At 38.9% G+C, this 19,112-nt stretch overlaps 1 protein-coding gene across 6 annotated transcripts in view; it reads right to left on the bottom strand.

Annotated features, from left to right (window-relative positions):
* The window catches only part of gapvd1 (GTPase activating protein and VPS9 domains 1), a 47,687-nt gene that overhangs the window by 12,212 nt on the left and 16,363 nt on the right, over positions 1-19,112 (bottom strand). For 2 of the 6 annotated variants that reach the window (XM_073867722.1, XM_073867724.1), the window contains exons 3-15: positions 18,575-18,842; positions 17,830-18,405; positions 17,370-17,456; positions 16,938-17,072; positions 15,076-15,268; positions 11,101-11,181; positions 8,305-8,462; positions 8,085-8,214; positions 7,637-7,762; positions 7,302-7,475; positions 4,576-4,701; positions 2,051-2,182; positions 453-572 (exon numbers count right to left, since the gene is read on the bottom strand). In XM_073867722.1, the coding sequence (XP_073723823.1) occupies positions 453-572; positions 2,051-2,182; positions 4,576-4,701; positions 7,302-7,475; positions 7,637-7,762; positions 8,085-8,214; positions 8,305-8,462; positions 11,101-11,181; positions 15,076-15,268; positions 16,938-17,072; positions 17,370-17,456; positions 17,830-18,405; positions 18,575-18,842 (2,306 nt within the window). The remainder of the gene's footprint in view (positions 1-452; positions 573-2,050; positions 2,183-4,575; positions 4,702-7,301; positions 7,476-7,636; positions 7,763-8,084; positions 8,215-8,304; positions 8,463-11,100; positions 11,182-15,075; positions 15,269-16,937; positions 17,073-17,369; positions 17,457-17,829; positions 18,406-18,574; positions 18,843-19,112) is intronic. The other 4 variants (XM_073867726.1, XM_073867727.1, XM_073867723.1 and 1 more) reach the window with 3 other exon arrangements.

Genomic DNA, 19,112 nt, shown 5'->3' with positions numbered 1-19,112 from the left:
GACAACAGTCATGGCCGATATATCTTGTTAATCAAAATGAAAATGCAATGAATTTGAGCTCTGTGTATAGAAAATGTAAAGAAACGTCACTAATTTAATGTTCAATATTTATGGTCATTATATGAATGAATAACATTCAGAAAATGTAATCTTCAGAATGAATGTTAATATAACCACAAAACTATCGGTATCAGCCGATATCTGTCTGAATATCGTTTATTGCTATCAGTGGAAAATTTTTTATATCAATGCATCTCTACTAATTAATAATGACTTTGACATTTGAAAACTTTTGTTATAATCAATCATTAATAATAATATTATCAATAAGTTATTGCAGCCCTAAAATGTAGTTATAAAACCTGCTAAATATGCATATTTTAAGCATAATGTACACAGCACAGTGCAAATGTGCCTAATTAGTCACTCAAGTGCGAGCGAGAATGTTGTACCATGAGCAGAGTCTTCTCCATCTGGACTGGTCACGGAGTCTTTGCCTCCAAAGTCGGAGCTGCACTCCGAGCGTAGATCTTCAATCTTATTGGGGATGTCCTCCGACGTGGCACTGATGCCTGCAAAAGCAACACATCAGCAAAATGTTCAACTACAATGGGCGTTTCACACGGTACGCGGCAACCGCGAGTGCTTAGTTCTTTTTCAATAGGAGACGTGCAGAAAGCGGCAAAACGGGGACGGTTACAGAAGTGAAGCAGAGTTGGTCCACACACCTTGCTCGTGCACCCAAAATCCTATTCCTTTTGCGGACACGACTCTTCATGGCAGGCGCCATTGAATATAAACAGATTTGCACTAAATGTTGCACAAAACGCTTCCACTACACGAGAAAAGTTGTAGCCACGCTGCGATTTCGTCGCTTGCCGCGTACATTGTGAAACGCCCATTAATCACAATAGAAAATGTATTACCTTTAAAGCGAGAAGTGGTTTTGTTTGTATAGTACAAATGACAAACAAAAACTTGGTTCTGCTGTCGTTGCAAAATAAGCTTCGATCTACTTTTCTCATAACTTGGGATTTGACCATGCATATATCTTTTAGATATAACGTTAAGAGATATGCGAGAGTCTGTAACGTGCTGATGATGGAGTGGCGTCCATGTTGAACAGCCCATCTCATTTCAAGCTCCTTGTGGAAGCAGGGAAACCACGCCGACGCTCCCTGGAGTATGCGGAGAGGGCGGAAGAATCCCCCAGGGAGGTCAGAGTAGCTGAACGAGAGATGAAAACGGCAAGAATGAACAGAGGAAGAAAAGAAGGACAATTCATCTGCCGAAGTCCACGGGGGAAACTCCTCACGAGGAGTCAGTCGGGAGTTTGCGGTTTGTGTTACCTGGCTATTCGTCTTCATCGCCGTGTCAGGGCAGAAGAGTCAACAAATAAAGAAATCAGTGAGGCAAAGGACATCACTGAAGTCTGATGTGTGATTTTCTAGAATCATCACCTCTTCTGAAAAAGTACACCTAAAAATGCACCCTTTTTAAACAAAAGGAACACCCATTGGAAGTTCTTGCTCACCTAAGCGAGCAAAATTGACATTGATTACTACTTTACACTGTATAGAAAATTCAGATTTCAAATTCAGATAAAAGGAGTACAAAATGACAACTCAATTAGAATGAACTATTTTTTTTACAAGATTATTTTTCTTTACTTACAATAATAATTCAACTTAATTGTAAAAAACAGTGTTTTAGAAAAGTATTTATTTTTGGATTTTTTCCCAAATACCACTTAGGTTAAAATCCGAGGCACCTAAATCTAAATAGGAATTACTTTTGCTAAAATGATTAGGAATCTGATGTTATGGTTAAAGGCTATAGTATGCCCTGTTTGTTTAAAAAAAAACAGTGGCAGTCTGTAGAGGCCATGACCTAGCAGTACAGCATCATGAGCCATGGTGCCATTTGGGTGAAACAAGTTCAAATCCATCTTGTGTCATTTGCAGATACTATAGTCTATCGTCTCATCATGTCCAAAAAGTAGGACACATCAAGAATTTGTATGTGTGCATGAACATATGAGTGTTTGTACCTGAAACCACACTAAGTCCCGGGGTGCTGGGTCGGGAGCTGACCTCTCTGACCTCGGTGTCGTCTGAAGTGCTACCAACACCCGAGCAGCTCTCCAACTCCTGCAAGCGTTCCTCCTTCAGATCTGCAGCTTCTACAAGACAGAAGCCATAAATGTACTGATGCCTCTTCACACACACAAATACACCAATGCCATCTCCATGGTAGATTCATTTATGTGCTCATTTGTAATAATAAAGGTCTCAAATTGGTCTTCTGAGCCTATTTTTTTCACTGCCTAGAAGTGAAACAAACCCCCAGTAATGCAAAAACCAGATCAGTCATTCTTTCGTTTTAGAGAAGAGACAGCACACAGGCTGCATTATGCCTGTTACTGGCATAACATATTTCAGTGATGAAGAATTACAAACAAGATGTCTACTATGTTTCCCACCTAAATTTAGATCTTAGCATTTATTGAAATTAACAGATGTGATACAATTAAAAATAAAGGACCCATGGGATGTTTAAAAATTTAAGTCAGATTACGTATATAAATGTCACTGCTTTAGAAAACAACATAGCCAACCAAGTGACACTGATAATATATATTTAAACTAGTGATCGACCGATACAGATTTTTTTATATCAGATATCAAATATTTAGATGCTTATGTGCCCGATAACCGATATGCTGAACCGATTTTTATTTACTGTTATACTTCTGTTTTAACACAATTACTACAATACTACTGAACTGAACATAACCCTTAACAAAAATCACTCCCTCTTTGCATACAATGTAATAAATAGGGGTCTGAAAGAGTGAAAAATAATATTAATTTAATGAAAAATATCACTGAAATAATACATTGTCAGAAAAGTAACAAACAAAACAGCCTATATATCAAGGCATTTCTTGACTGGTATTTATGTCAGAATAATTTTTTTATATTTTTTTGTTATAGCTTATGAAATGGCTGTTGACAAAGCGCTGTTTATCTATGCATTTACTTGTGCATTAACCCTATCAAACTGCAATAGCTCACAGAGGTAATAATTAATTAATTTAATTAATTTCCACAGACATTTATTTAGATATTTTTAGCAAAAATAAGGGTTATGTAATACATGTTAATATAACTTGGGGGAAATCTTGTTATAAATTAGCTACATACAGTGTCTGTGCTTCAGCCTTTAACCCGGTGATTCAACATGAACGTGATTTTAAGAGGCAAGCAAGGAGCATAAATTTATTTTAATTCAGCGTTTTTATTTACCACAAGCATTCATTTATGGCTGTTCATGTAAAGCTACGTCGTTATTGGGACAGGATTGAATGGATCGGTCTACGTGACTCAGTGAGTGTCTTTTTTCATAGCCAAGCTGCATACATTGGATATCAGGCACTGTGCATTAAGCGCCGCCGTCACGAATACAAGACACCAAAGTTTACTTCAATATTGCTGATGTAAATTTTAATCCATCACTACAAACTATATATCGTTGAAAAGGTCTAAGCCTCTAGAATAGACATTTTAACAGTTTTTTATAAAAGAAATTATGTAGGGAGAGTAATTGATTCATTTATGAAGAGAGTGTGCCTCAAAACATTTATTTCCTGCTAAATGTCACTGTCACGCCAGCGAGTTGCCTACGTTTACTTCAGTGTTTTGCATTTTAATTTTTATCTAATCATGACAAGCTGTATGTCGTTTAAAGCTCTAAGAGTGTAGATTTCACTCAATAGGGTGAGGTGACGCCTAAGGGGTTAAAATGGGTTTTTTTACATAAAGTGACTTCAAAGCAATATTTATCATGAAAAAAGCTACACAAATAAAAAAATAATGTGACTTGATCTTGAGAAGATCCCAAATTCACATTTTCAATTAAAATGCCAATTAAAGGTGCAGTGTGTAAATTTTAGCGGCATCTAGTTGTAAGGTGGGGAATTGCAACCAACGACTCAGTCCACTGCTCACCCCTCGCTTTTGAAACGCATAGAGAAGCTACGCTAAGAAAAACATGTTATCGACGGAGACAACTTAGTAAAAAAGTTTGTCCATTAAGGGCTTCTGTAGAAACATGGTGGCACAAAATGGCGACTTCCACGTAAGGGGACCCTCGGTATATATAGATAAAAACGTCTTATTCTAAGGTAATAAAAACATAACGGTTCATTATAAGAAGGTCTTTATACACCCCTTATAATATAGTTTTGTATATTATTTAGCATTTCTGTCAAGAGATCCTTTTAAAAATTACACACTGCACCTTTAAAGTAACATAAAAAGGATAAAGTTTAAATGACTCAGAAAACGTTTAGTGATTTTTCTATCTAATACAGTATTGCCTTAAATGGCCAAATGGTTTTGGGGCCACTTATTGAATGAGTGAAGCGATCCATGTATGTGTATAAGGTGTGGTCTTCACCTGTTGTGTCGTCTTCCATAACTTTTAATGCAAGAAAATCCTTGTGTACTGTGAAACATACAATCACTTCAGAAAGTCTTTATTTTGTATACAAAGATTTTTGTAAGTTCTCACCGGAGTCACTCGGTAAAACCTCCACGCTCCATGCCTCGCTCGTTGTTTCAGAGATGGTGGAACCGTATGGGTCCAGGAGAACCGGCAGACAAAGCATGCTCCCCAAAGCGTGCTCCGCTGCAGCCCCTGTGGAGATGGCACACAAGGAAACACATGAGTGTGAGGGGGGCGTCTCTGATCTAAAGCAGCAGGTAAGCAGAACGCTACATGGATGGCCAAAGGTTAATTGTAGCCTGCCTCCTCAATAGTATGGACATACGCTTATGCTATATCATCGGGGTTGCGACTTTAAAGTGTGGACTGAGCCGAGCATCATTCATAACCTCATTATTCTCTCAACCGGCATCCCACACAGCGCCTCCTCTCTCCCAAACACTCCCAACAGGAGCTGACGCCTAACAAGCCAGAAGAATGGAGACGGAGAGCGGAGAGGGGAGGGGAAGAGACGACAGCTAAAACAGCGGGGGGGTGTTTGCATGTGTGGGGGCGTTTGATGGGTCTGGTGGAAGCGGAGATCATGAGCGATCCGTATGATGCCAGCAGAAACTCTCCGCAGGTCACGTCTACCTATACGCGCACGAGGGCAGGTTTGGTGGGCCTGCAGGGGAGCTTTCCCCCGCTGGCCCTGTTTACAGTGAGTGAGGCAGGGGCTCTGGGCTGCCCGTCTTTCAGGTGCATGATTAAATGAGTGGCACCCGCAGTAGTGAAACAATTAGAATTTCTGCCTCATTATCATGGTAATCTTATCAGTGGGATAATGAGGTATTAATGGATATTTAATGTGTATCTCATAACCCAATCCCTCGGAGAAAACACATAAGGAAATCGCTGTAAATTCACTTAATGATGGAAAAGTCCCCCAACGCCATATTCCGAAGAATGAAAAATGGAGGATGCAAATGAGAAGGAACCAAGGTCAATAAGACTGCAGGGAATGTGTGAATGTCAGAGAGACAGAGAGAGAGTGAGAAGGAGAGAGAACGTGGAAGATGAGGGAATAGAGTGAGAAGATGTGGATGGAGTGAGAAAGAAAGTGAAAGACAGATATGAAAAAAGGAAAGAGAGATATGGCATGTGATAGACTGACGCTGTTCACTATGAAACTTCACAGACAGATTTTGTGAGTCCATATAGACTGACCCAAGATCGAGGGAATTAAATGAGGCCAAATACATTTGGGTGATTCTCGCAAAATTAGGCTCATGAGGTGTCATTAAACATTTTTATAAAAAATGTAAATGCAAAGTAAGAGTATCAAAGTAAGAAGCATACAGTTACAAACATCTCTTCATGTACTATTTTGCACATGATTTCAAATGACATCAAACGAACCAATTTTGTTGTTTTTTCCACATTTGAGGGGAACATTTTCATTGCCGCGGCGTGTCCATGACTGGATTTGGGTTCTTTGACATGGAAAATTTATAATTATAAAATCGAAAAACGAAAAAGCTTCAGTGCATGTTATACCATAAACATTTACAGTAAAGAAACATGTGGTATTTTGTGATCATTGAGACAATAATAAGGAATATAAATGTGTCCAAGATCAATTTTCGCATCCACCGCAACAATTTTCAATCATTGTTTAAGCCCCCCAATGAACTAACATTTTCAAAAATAAAATTGTTGCAAGGGACATAATTGACTGTGACACTCAAGATGGCTACCAAGTAAGCAGTTCTTATTTTTTCTCTCCAGATAAAAGTTGAAATTTTGTTTGTCATAGTACCTAGACAACTTTTTAGTTCTCATTACCGAAACATGAGTTTGTAAATGCATATATTTAATGTAATATCATGTAGGGGTAATGATAATTTTTGATAATGATCATCTAAAAAATGTAAATTATTCTATAGGATTTTTTTTTAATCCTCTAAAAATAATGGTTATAGTAAGTTCAGACCTTAATCTTATTTGTGCAAAAAAATTGGCTTCAAGGGCTTTTTAAAAAAAATCTGATGCTGGACACCTTCCAAGTCGTGCGAATCACCCATTTAGCTAACACTGGAGAGGTATAAAAAAACACATTACCCACAGCTATAATTATTTAGATGGCATTGAATTGTGAATTGCATTAATACGATTTCCCCGCTTTTTAAAAATGAAAAGTTTTAGTTTTGTAATGCGACACATTATTTCTACCTAAACTTTGAAGTTACTGCTGCGACATTATATAGAATCACAAATAGAATGTAAATCTGTAGCTTAATTCAAATAATATTCACATGATCAAAAGTAAATTAAAGTGGAAGTTCAGTACATAATGTTCAATTTAAAGTGCATTATGTAGCATTAAACTTTAATGTACAAGTATGTGGTTCTGTACATCAATAATGGTTGGGACTGGATGATGTAAGCATCAAACAGCATGTAAATATATTAAGAAGGTACTATAGGCATGTTATTGCAGGCCACTCATAAAATATTTAACAGGGTTTCTCACTTAATCTATCAAAGAGATCCTGGGCATGAAATAAGAAGTGCAAATTTTTTTGTTAACCACAAGGTGGTAGTAATGAGTTTACAAGACAATAACAAAAATAACCTTATCTGACTTTAAAATGTTTCTAGCACTTAAATTTCAAAATAATGGTTAAAATTAAAAATATTAAAGTCTGAAAAGTGACACAACAACACTAATTTTGGAATTAGGAGTTTTCTGGTCACATAGCACACTATAAACTACAACCCTGTGTACGAGATATTCTTTCATTACGTCTTACCCACTATCTCCTGCAATCTGTCTTCATCCATGTTGGGATCAAAGTCGCTGCCCAGCACGTCAGTGCTCCAGGTCTCACTGACTGTCTCAGAAATGTCCCGATCGTCCGTCAGACCCATCATGTCCCGGATTTCAAACTTCCGTAGTTTGTCGTCCAAATTATCCTGAGTGGTAGCTACAAAAACACAAACCAGAGTATTTACTCAAGCTACACATTCACGTGTATTTAGTTAGAAGATGTCAACTTACGACTGAGGGAACATTTTCACTTAATGATTTAAATAAAGTGTATTGAAAATTCAATTTCAAGTCATATGATCTAAAACACAAATTAACCTTGTTCATGTTCAAGAAGCTGCAAGGCCTCTGCACCATTACTGCCAGAGGGTCCCGGTCCTCCTTCAGACACAGACTCCACTTCTAGGTCCAACGAGGAAACTGAATTGGAGCGGTTAGACGGCCCTGTAAACAGTCCAAAAATTCTCATTTATATACTTATTTACCAGTAATATTTTGTTTATGCTTTTATTCAACAATTCGCTCATTATAAGGACAGTCTCCAGGTCTACCTTAAGCAAGGGTGTGGCCTGCAATGCATGATCTGAATCTACAACCTCAAAGATGCCAAAAGTTGTCTTTATATATTAGGTTACACCAAACCTATAATATTATACTTTTAATGGTTTTGATTTAAGAGGATGTAACAAAGAAACTCATGAGACAAATGGACAATGAACATTTATGTGCAAGAGTGTCATCTACTGGTTGTTTGATGAAAACACACCCTCAGAAATGCCCTCCAGGTTGTCGCTACAGAGTGAGAAGCGCAGTGTTTTGTCAGGTTTCCCATGCAGTTTGGTTTCATCGGCCGGGGTGTCTCCTTGCCCCCCATCTCCAAGATGCAAAGTTAGAACCTATGGACATGGTGACATTGTCACATTCTCTCTCTGTTTATCTATAGCTATATATTGCTATTTATTGATATATTAAAAAACCCTTCTCACCTCGTTCTCAGACATCATCCCCGGTATGGTCTGCAGCGAGGTCCCGAATGAGATGACTAGTACATCTTCAGGTGCGACCTCCTGCAGAGACTCCTGGGAACTGGCTTCGGTCTCACCGTCCTGGGCCATGTTGGATCGGCTTCGGCTGCGAGAGCCTGCTGGGTGAGCAAGAAAGCGAGCGGGGACAAACTGTTAGGTTTTACAGCAAAAGTTAGGCAGCTAACAGGCTGCTAAAAGTGTTAGCTAGCTTTGGGCTAAAGGGCAAAAGCCTAAAATACCAGGATGATGCAGGCCTGCATGAGCACTGATAATGATACTCACAAACATGCTCAAAATAAACACATGCGATACAAGTGAACAAATATCTTCTGTGAAAACAACACAGAGAAAAACAAAAATGTGTTCCATACAAGTTTGGCCTGCCAATTTTGACCTCAGAAAGCCCAGAATTTAAAAAGGACAGCAAAACTGATGTGATTTATCAAGTACAAGTGCATGTTCATTTAGTGAGGTCATCACAAACACCCAGTTTACACTTTGATAATAATATTCAGCTTGGGTGATCCAACCACGAATGGACAACGGAAACAGAACGCCATCAACCCTTTTTTACACAAATCTTAATTACGTCTCATGAAGATCTGTGATTTCATGTCTGCATCATTTACTACTCAGTGTGCCACTGCATTAAAACGCTATAAAATGTTTTAGAAAAAGTATAAAGCTTAATTCTAAAGATACACATTTATTTTAATTTCATCAAACATATTTTCAGCAAAATCTAACTGTTATTTTCGTTATGTGAATTATATTAGATAAGCTTCGACTAAGTATGCTTCACTTGATCTACATTTTTCTCATTTAACGGATGTAAACGGTGTGTGCATATTAGGGCTGGGCGATTAATCGAAATCGAACCGCAATCGCGATGTGCAACGTTGCGATTAGCAAATCGCGAAAGGATGCGATATGATGCGATTTGAGAAATATGCAGAGAGGCTTTGTGACAGTCTAACCAATTGAGCGAGCGCAAGTATGTTTGTGCTTTCTCCGTGAGAGGCACGTCAACCAAAACAGCGCTTCTCCTACACTGACGAGGGGTTTCAATTTAAAGCATGCGCGCAGCCTGTGTCTCTCAAGTAAGCAATAAGGTACGAGAGGCTGTGCTGTATCGTGAATAAGTAACGGCTGAAGGGCGTTGTTAGGCACGACGCGAAGCGGAGTGCCTGCAACCCCTTCAGCCGTTACTTATTCACGATACAGCACTTGCCTCGAGTACCTTATTGCTTTTATAAAACGGTTACCACACAATATTAAAGTTTAAAAAAATATTAGTGCAACTTTCATGAAGTTAAATCAATAAAAGCACTCCTTCTGCTAGAAAAAATAGTCCCTGACTGTGAACAACAACATGAAAGTTCAAATGAAAACAACAAACTGTTCTCAGACTTTGTCTCATTATATGTTTATGTGTTTCTAAGTGTGTTGCTAAGGGCTCAGTGATATTAAATAGAACCGTTGGGTGAAGCGGTCATAGCAGTGTTTTATTGCGAATAAAGCACACCTATTGACCAATCAGAATCAAGGATTGGAACTAACCGTTTTATAATGCTTGTTAAATACTCGTGCCCGTTTCCCTATTGCAAGACTTTGCGCGTGCGTCTTCCACAACAGACAAGGTGTTTAAACTTGACGCACACGCGCAGCCTGTGTCTCTATGCTTATTAAATACTCCCCCTGTCTCCGCAAGTCCGCATCGCAAGACTTTTCGGGCGCATCTTCCACAACAGACAAGGTGTTTAAACTTGACGCACACGCGCAGCCTGTGTCTCTATGCTTATTAAATACTCACGCCTGTCTCCGCAAGTCTGCATCGCAAGACTTCACGCCCGCGTCTCTCAAAACGGATGATGCGTTTTACACACACACACGCCCAACAATGCTTTCAAGCCCGGCTCCTTATTTAAAACAAACTAAAATACCATTTTACTGGGTTGCTAATGTCACTTGAATGAAATGACATGACATTGAACGCATTTGGATTTTATATTCATTTTAAAAATCCCAAATGTAGCTTTTTAATATTTTGATAGTTATGAAGTTGAGTATTACAGTTCTTTGTTTACAAAAACAAACAAACATGCATTCAAATCTTTTCAGTAAAACTCAGTCACCCATTTAAATATTTTAAATTGTTGTTAAAGTTGCAGCTATAATGAACCCACTTATTTAAATACTGTTACAGTGTTAGTCCAAGCTAAAGATCATTTTACATTTCATACAATAAGAAGTGTTAATCATATTCTTAATTTCTTTGTTTTTGTTTCCTTATTTTCACAAAAAAAAAAACATAAGAATACAGTTAAATCACCAGACCCATAAGCAATATCATTAAGATCTAACGATCTAAAGAGGCAGATGCACATTGCATCTGCTACAAAATTTAATCGCAAATCGAATCGCAATCGCAATTCCTGGTAGAAAAGGCGCAATTAGATTTTTTCCCTAAATCGCACAGCCCTAGTGCATATTGATACGTTCCACAATGTCAAGAAGGTCTTTCCCAAATGTTTTGATGCATATTAACATATTTATGACACTTATGAGCTGTCTTGCTTGTCTGATCAACTGCAACTACAGTGATATCGCTAGGGGCACAGTGAAAGTAATGCAAGCTAGATGTGCTATAGCAAACGATGAAGCGATGAATGGCAAAGCATGGGTAAAGCAGGGAGAGTCTGTAGAGGTAGTGTTATCTGAACACATGACCCATGGCAGAGCGACAGGTCTACCCACCAAACGGGGTTACTAAAGGTATATGAGCGGACAGGCCAGTGGCTGAGGGCTCCCAACACGTCATGGCCGCCAGCTGTTGTCCTGATGATCATTGGCAGCAAGTCAAGAGAAAATGTGGAAAGACAGAGGGGGAATCAGGAAGTTGGTGGATAAGATAAACAGAGTATGGCAAAGATCAGTAAATTAGAGTGAAACAAACAGTCTTGAACAATTTACAGAAGACCACTGTCTATTGTTCGTGTTTTGGAGGGTTACATAGGAAAAGGGGCTCTGGTGAGCTGCCTTGCTCCCTACTCCCTATGCAGACAGCTGCCTCCTTAAGCCTCATTCACATTAGCAGCGACTACCAGTAGCAGAGCGACACTATTTCATTGATTTTAATCGAAGCTTGGTGACTTCTGGCGACACGAGCAACAGTGACCGTTGGCGACCAGATGGGGCGTTTCCAGTCGTGCGATAAAGTTGAGAAAAGTTGCAAATGATGAACGACTTTCTGAAGCGACTACCAATGAAAGCGAAGCAGTGGAGTTCACGTCATCCGTATCGTCAGTTACTGGAGTGGACAGTGCTTATTTGTTTATGACAACCAGATTTAGAAACGCCCCCTAACGACGGCGTTAAAAGAGACGAGCAACACACAGCGACAAAGTTGCTTGTAATTTGAATGCGGTTTTAGGCAAAATCATATCATTTATGAAACCGCATAAGTAACCATATGTCCCCTGTGCTGGCAAAATGAGTCGGAATTTGCACTGTCTAATTTTGAACTGCGGGCAAAAGAAAGTATAAATATCGACTTTGGTCGAAATTTTCATAAAAATAAGTTGTGTATGTGAGGGGAGGGTGTGAAGGATGTAAATGAAATTGTATGGTAAAACTCAATAAAACAAAAAACATGCAGGAATTAGAAAATAAAGTGCAATATGTTGAAAGAGTTATTAAAAGCGACAAAACGATCATCCTCACACTGACTGACTGACTGACTGACAGATCTGAAGCATGCACATATACACAGAATAACGGTTTTAAAAATATCTATTTGGACAAGAATTTACACAGATATAACCTGTTATGTCTTAAAGGGAAACTTCACCCATTTGCATTAAGCTTTGTACCGTTAGAACCCCAGTCATGTTTTTGAATGGTCGTGCACCATTCCCTCAGTTTCCCCTGAGAGGGGAGAAATACTGATTTCAGTGAGGCACTTCCTTCTTTCAATGATGTAAAAATCGTCATTTTGCGTCATTGAAAGAAGGAAATCCTGTATCTCTATTGAGTGTGAAAGACTACAGACACTCATTCCTCATTTTTCCAAGGTGGGGGCTATGGGTGGGACCCACTCACGCTTCAGACCAATTACAGATAAGTGGGTGGGACTTACGAAAATATACGAACACAGACCGAAAAAAAACGACCAGCCGCCATCTTTATGCTAAGCTAAGCTAAACAGAAGTTGTGGAGCGAGCCAGAATTCATGTTACAATAACAGTGGAAGTTAATCAATATTACATGGAAGAGGGTGATTTTACAAGCGTGATGCTCTAATCCGCTGTTCATTGCACCTTTATGAGCCACAATACTGCAAAGAGCTGAGGCAGATGTAGGAACAGAAGCCCGAGGAGTAGGCCGGAGCCTGGGCGTCGGCTGGGTAGAGGAGCCCGGTGAAGAAGCAGCAACCATCGGCCTCTGCTGCGTAGAGAAGCTTGCCTGTTCTCTCGCTGTGTGGCTTCTTTATAACATTTCTGCATCAGATAAGGATATGGACGTTTGTTTGGTGAAGGTTTCTATGCAAGAGAGGAACTTTGCGCGCGTTTGGAACGTTTATTTCACGGACATGTTTCGGTTTACGAGCAGACGCGCTGCGGAGTATATAAGCTTGGACGGACTTGCGCCGTTTGCTTTCGGTTTAACATTTCTGGATCAGATAAGGATATGGACGTTTGTTTTGTGAATGTTTCTGGTCGCGTGCTTATTTCAAAGACGTGTTTCGGTTTACGAGCACAAGCTCCAAGAGCTGAGGCAGCGCGTCTGTGGAGATATTATGCAGGGGACGCGTTTGTGTGGAGGATGCAGGGATAAACGGACGTCTGACTAAAGTGAGTGGTTATATTTTCTTTGTTATACTAACGTGGCATTTATGTACACAATAGCATATCTGAGCGGTGTTTTATATGTCTATATTGTGAGAGCAGTGAGGCCAATAATAACACAAATGTAATTACAGTAAACAAGAGACAAAAAGAAAATTGGTAAAACTAAATAAACATTTAAAATGCATACACTTTTTTTAAGTACTTGGAAAGACATTTGTACTGTGGATCTGAAACCGCACGTTACTGTTTGAATAAGACTTTGCTACACACCAGGCCAGAGTGTTATTGTGTGTACCACAATGTAACATCACGTTTAAAAGTAAATCATGATTGGTGTCAGTCAGACACAGTGGTGGTGGCTATTTTCTTTGTTTTACTAATGTGGCATTTATGTACATAATAGCATGTCTGAGCCGTGTTCCGAGTAATGGGAGTGGCTTGCAGAGCTGTGCATTGTGGTGCATAGTGGCAGTTGTAGTTTTTCATACAAATGTGCTCTAAAGTCACATTTTGTCTTTTCTCTGTCAAATAGGCTCAAAATTCTACATTTATGTTACATTTTGACTACAAATATGACTCACTTTCCATAAAGATTAATGTTCCTATCGGTGAAATGGCCCTTTAAGTGAACGTTTGGTTCACTGTTGGGAAAAATATCTGATGTTTAACGTTATATTAGAACCTTGCATTACAGTAGATCATAAAGCTGTCTGTCTCAACATCAATCAAACAAAAGAAAAAAGTTGAACATATATTTTTCGTATTGTTTTTTACTTTGTGTGTGCCAATCTATTAGTTTTACCAGTGATTTTAAGGTATGGATGCCGTTATTTAGTTTTTAACCTTCAAAAATCATTAACTCAACTTTTCTAAAACTTGACTTTGCTGACTATCAACTTCTAACAGGTGTAGCTCTGAAATGTTTCTGTCAGATTCCCACAAATCATAAATCGTTTGGAAGTTTTTAATTTAATTTTTAATAGAGAATATCAAAATATAAATAACTAATTTCCTCATTACGACTCATTTGCCAGCATGGCTCATATATTACAAACATTATAACACTACATTAGCAGTATCTCAGTGCACAACACAATGTTGAGTTTGATTTTTTCCACTGAACTCAAGCATTCTTGGATTATTTTAAATGCCTACATCTTAAAAGAGATTTCATGTTGCACAGCACATCCCCATACTATCTTATGACATGCATTGCACTTTAACTCATGTTGGATATTTTAACCTGGCCTGGACTGTACCATGCACTGCATTCATAATCAATCCTACAAACACCACAGTATTAAAACACTACAAATCTGCAATCGTATTATGAGAATTATTTGTATCCTCTGTACCTTGTGTACATTTATTGTGTATTCCTTCTATGTATATTGTGTATTGCTAATTGTCCATTACAGTATGTGTAATCATTTTCTGCAGTGTCTGGACCTTTCACTCAACACTGCACATATTGCTGGTGATGTGACAATAACATTGGTTTGATTATGATCACTAAAAATGCTGCCTAGCTCACTAGGTTTTACAAAAGAGCAATTCTACTTGAGAAATGATTGTGTAGTGCTGCTGGACTTTGAACTTGCTCTTGGTCTGTGTTTTCTTCACTAATTAAAGCAAAGATTTATATATACTGTAATACCTCCATTCAATACAATGCATAGACATTAATTCAAAGTTTGTATAAGACCTCTAATCCGGAGATGATAGTAGACAAAGTATAAATTAAGCCTGTGCTTGTATTGTTTTAGAACATTAAAAAATACAAATTTCTTAAGAGTACATAAACACTGTGTCTCAGGTGTAATTGAAGGGAATTAACATACAGCAAATGAACTTGCAAATAAATCTAATGCAGGAGAGTTACCAATGGGAAGTCTGTTCTTTTTGTTGGCGGGCGTTGTTGCTGGAGAAAGCTGGGGCGTGTTAGAGGGTGTGAGCTCCAGGCTGTTGCTCTTTATCGTGCGGGACTGAGGTACATTGATGAGCAAGGTCTCCAGAGCCAGGTGGTCCTCTTCTCTGAGCTGATCTCCCGCTGTAACCGCACGCACAAAGTCCAACTGAACACAAAACAATTTAAAGTAGATGTGAAAAAGTTGGAATCAAACAGGTTTAGGGAAGGTGTACAGTGAGCTTACTTTAAAAAAAAAGAAAGATCATTTATAATCAGTGGTGCTAATGTAAGCAGGTGAGTCTCATTATTCAGCTATCATCATTAGTGAATTTCAAACAGTGAGTCTAATGCAATAACAGCATAGGAGTCAAGCTAATTGGCTTTTTGAATGATAGCTGGTTGATGAACACATTGCTTCACATGCTGAGAGGAAAACACAGGCATGCAGGGAAATAGAGAGGTACTGCCTCTTGGCAGTGTTAGGCAGGAAGAGTTAAGGCATTTTGATTGGAAAGGTATGTTGTATGACTGTTCCAGCTATATTGGTTGGATGGGTTTGGGCATGTCTACTTTACTCGAAGTTAAGTCATTTTTTCATAGTTAGAGGAGCTGAATAAGTGTGAACTGTTAATTGATAAAATGTAAATGTATTAACATGACAGGCCGATTTAAAAAAAATAGCATTAAGTATTCATATATGTGAAAAGCTTTAAATAAAGATGGCTGATGAGTATCCTTACAAAGACTTTATCAGAAAGTGGCTTTAGAAGTCAAAATAATTACTGAACATAAGCATTTCAATAGCCTATAGTCTGAATTCATTTATTTTGAAATGAAGCTTCTCAATCCACCTTAAACCTGGAGTATAGTCTGTTTTTATGTGTATGTAAACATACATGCACAGCTGAACGTACCAGCTTGCAAAGTATAGTTTATTTGACTCATACGTGTATACAGCTGTTCAGCGCATACACATTGTGACAAAATACAATGCATATCCTGGGCAACATACTACATTCTCCTGTAGGTGCATGTGTTGGGCGCACTCTTATGATGACAAAAATTGTGATTTTTACCGTTTTAGAATCCATTCAGCCGGGTCTCCAGGTCTGGCGATACCACTTTTAGCATAGCTTAGCAAAATCCATTGAATCCGATTAGACCATTAGCATCACACTCAAAAATAACCAGAGTTTCTATATTTTCCTATTTAATACTTGACTTTTCTGTAGTTACATCGTGTACTAAGACAGAAAATTAAAAGTTGCCATTTCTAGGCCTATATGGCTAGGAACTATACTCTCATTTCGGCGTAATAATCAAGCAGGCGCAATGAAATAACGCAGCGCCTGAAAATAGTCCCCTTGGTTACTTTCAATAGCAGAGGACTATTTTCGGGCACTGCGTAATATCCGTCGGTCTTAGTATACGATGTAACTACAGAAGAATCAAGTTTTAAATAGAAAAAATATTGAAACTCTTTGGTCATTTTTGAGCACGATGCTAATGGTCTAATCAGATTCAATGGATTATGCTAAGCTATGCTAAAAGTGGTAACGCCAGAACCAGAGATCAGTTTAATGAATTCCAAAATGGTAAAAATCAAATGTTTCACTCTAGGGGAGCTGGAAAATTAGCCTATTTTCCAAAAAAGTGGAGTGTCCCTTTAAACAGCTAAAGATTTCCTCCATATTCAGTAACAGTGTTACAGACATGTAGACCAGTATTTTAGAGGTGTGACTTTATAACTATTAAGTGAGAAGGCCTTTAGCCTATTTGTATTTTCATGCAATCATCAGCTAAAGTTCATCCCCCACATATTCTTCAATACGTACCAGAGCCAAAAGTTGATTATGAGTCAAGTAAACCACAGTACGCGTAAGGCCCTCCAGTAAATTCATTGAGGACATAGGAGGAGTCTCGACAGCTCGTCCACCAATTACAACATCCAAAAAGGCAGCAACGCATGTCTGGGAAAATTCAAAAGCAAACCGATCAATAAAAGAGAAGTAGAAATAAAGCATTAAACATTGCATGGAAACATTCGGGAAACCTTATTAGTATCATACAAATACAATGTGAAATTTTCAGTACTACATATTATATACTTATAGTATAAATGCTGCATAATATCAACATTTATAGGTAGTATTCCAGAGCACATTGCACAGTATGCAATATGCCTACTTATATTTTATTCTTAACACATCTGTAAACATAAGATTACAGTTTCAGATGAAGAAACAAGAAATCATCACGCCTCTTACCTTATCAAACTTTAATAAGCTGCTTTTACGTCGAGGATCTCCATCATCTGCATCAGACATGGCTAACTGCTGCAACAACTGCCCCACCTAAAACATTAGATTTTATTTATGACATACATATTCTCATATACATCTATTCATCATATTTAAAAGAGGTTGAGCTTGCGATGTAGATCAAAATTAAGCAAAGACATTTTAACAAATCATTTACAGCATCAGTCAGAGTGGTATCGGTTTTAACATTAGATTCACTCACTGAACCATGATTATATTATACATTTAACCAATTCAACCAAAATTAATTGAATACCGTTACCTTATTGTGTGTACCTAAACCTAAGTTTGACAACACAAAATGTATACTGTGATCAAAGATGGCTAAATAATTTGAATTACTGACTGTTTTTGCAGTTTTTTGACAGACAAACTGTAATGAAAAAGGATAACCATCATCCTCTACCTGCATGAGGTTGAAGCGTGCCACCTCATTAATTGGTGCGTCCGAGATGATGCCATACTGCTCGGGGTTGACAATGGCTGGGCAGATGAAACACGTGAGCAGCAGGTCGGTGCACATCTTCCTCACCTCTCCGACCTCTAACCTCTCCACCCGTGCCAGTGTCTTATACATCTGAGACACGATCCAGCGCAGGCTCTGTGGGAAACAGTAGGTGTTCTGCTTCAGGTACCCAATGAAGGAGTTGACCAGGGTCACCAGCTTGGCCTCATTGGCCTCCACCGCCGCTTGGACCTTCCTGCGGTACTCCTCAGTGCCCTTCTCCCCAAATAGGCGCTCCTGCTGAGCTGGAGTGAAGCGATCGATCAGTTTGGCGGGATCCGTCTCCAAATGGTCCTCGTCCTCTACCAGCAGCTGCATTATGGGCTCATGGAGGGTGGCGGTGAGGAAGAGCTTGGCAGAATACAGGCCCTCGGAAAAGAGCTTAAAGAGGATGCTGAATGCACACGTGCCTCGCCTCAACAAGCGACGTGGGTTGTCATTCTCCTTTAACTCGAATTCCACCAGATAGCGAAGCACCTGATTGCAGCAGGACGAAATGAGTTAAACAAAGCAGATGTTACCTTGCTTAAACATTCCTGATATTTATTTTTCACAGATACTGGTTTATATCTAAATATTTTCTGAATGTGCCCAACATTTCAAGTATGTAATGTCGATATGTAAGCTTTATTTTTGTTTGATTTACCTGCAGCAGGTAGCTTTCATCTTCTTGCATGATGCAGTTGCCATAGAGTGATGTGAAGACTGTGTGTATGACTCCTTGAGTGTGCTCATGGTTCAGTCGCTCTCCCGCCACAAGACATGAGGCCACCAGCCGTGGGTTTTCCCTGAGCCGGCCCAGGAACTCCCCGTAGATGCTCTCCTGAAAGCCCAGCGTTTTATAACCATCCACAAACTGTGTGTCCTCGAGAACCTTGGCATGTTGGCAGCATTCTGCCGGGGACGCCTCGGCACTGGTGAGAAGAAGAGACATTTAGAGGAAGGACTGTGTGTGGGTTTAAATGTAGGCCAATGCCGGACAACCTGTTTTAGGCCAAAAGCTTACATAAATATACGTTTTAAACAAAAGCATAAGTCTGTCTGACATTTCCTAGCTGTTGCAGGAGATGGAGCAAAAAAGTTGATTCAAAGAGATTAAGAAAGTTAAGGAATAGCAAGAGGGCTGCTGGGTATTGCAGTAGTACAGTGTAAAGTTTGACAGTTTTATTGCCTCTTCGACTTTG

The sequence above is a fragment of the Misgurnus anguillicaudatus genome, chromosome 5, assembly GCF_027580225.2.
Source record: "Misgurnus anguillicaudatus chromosome 5, ASM2758022v2, whole genome shotgun sequence".
Classification (NCBI taxonomy): domain Eukaryota; kingdom Metazoa; phylum Chordata; class Actinopteri; order Cypriniformes; family Cobitidae; genus Misgurnus; species Misgurnus anguillicaudatus.
Note: the sequence above shows the minus strand (reverse complement) of the source record. Positions and strands in the feature narration are given on the sequence as shown.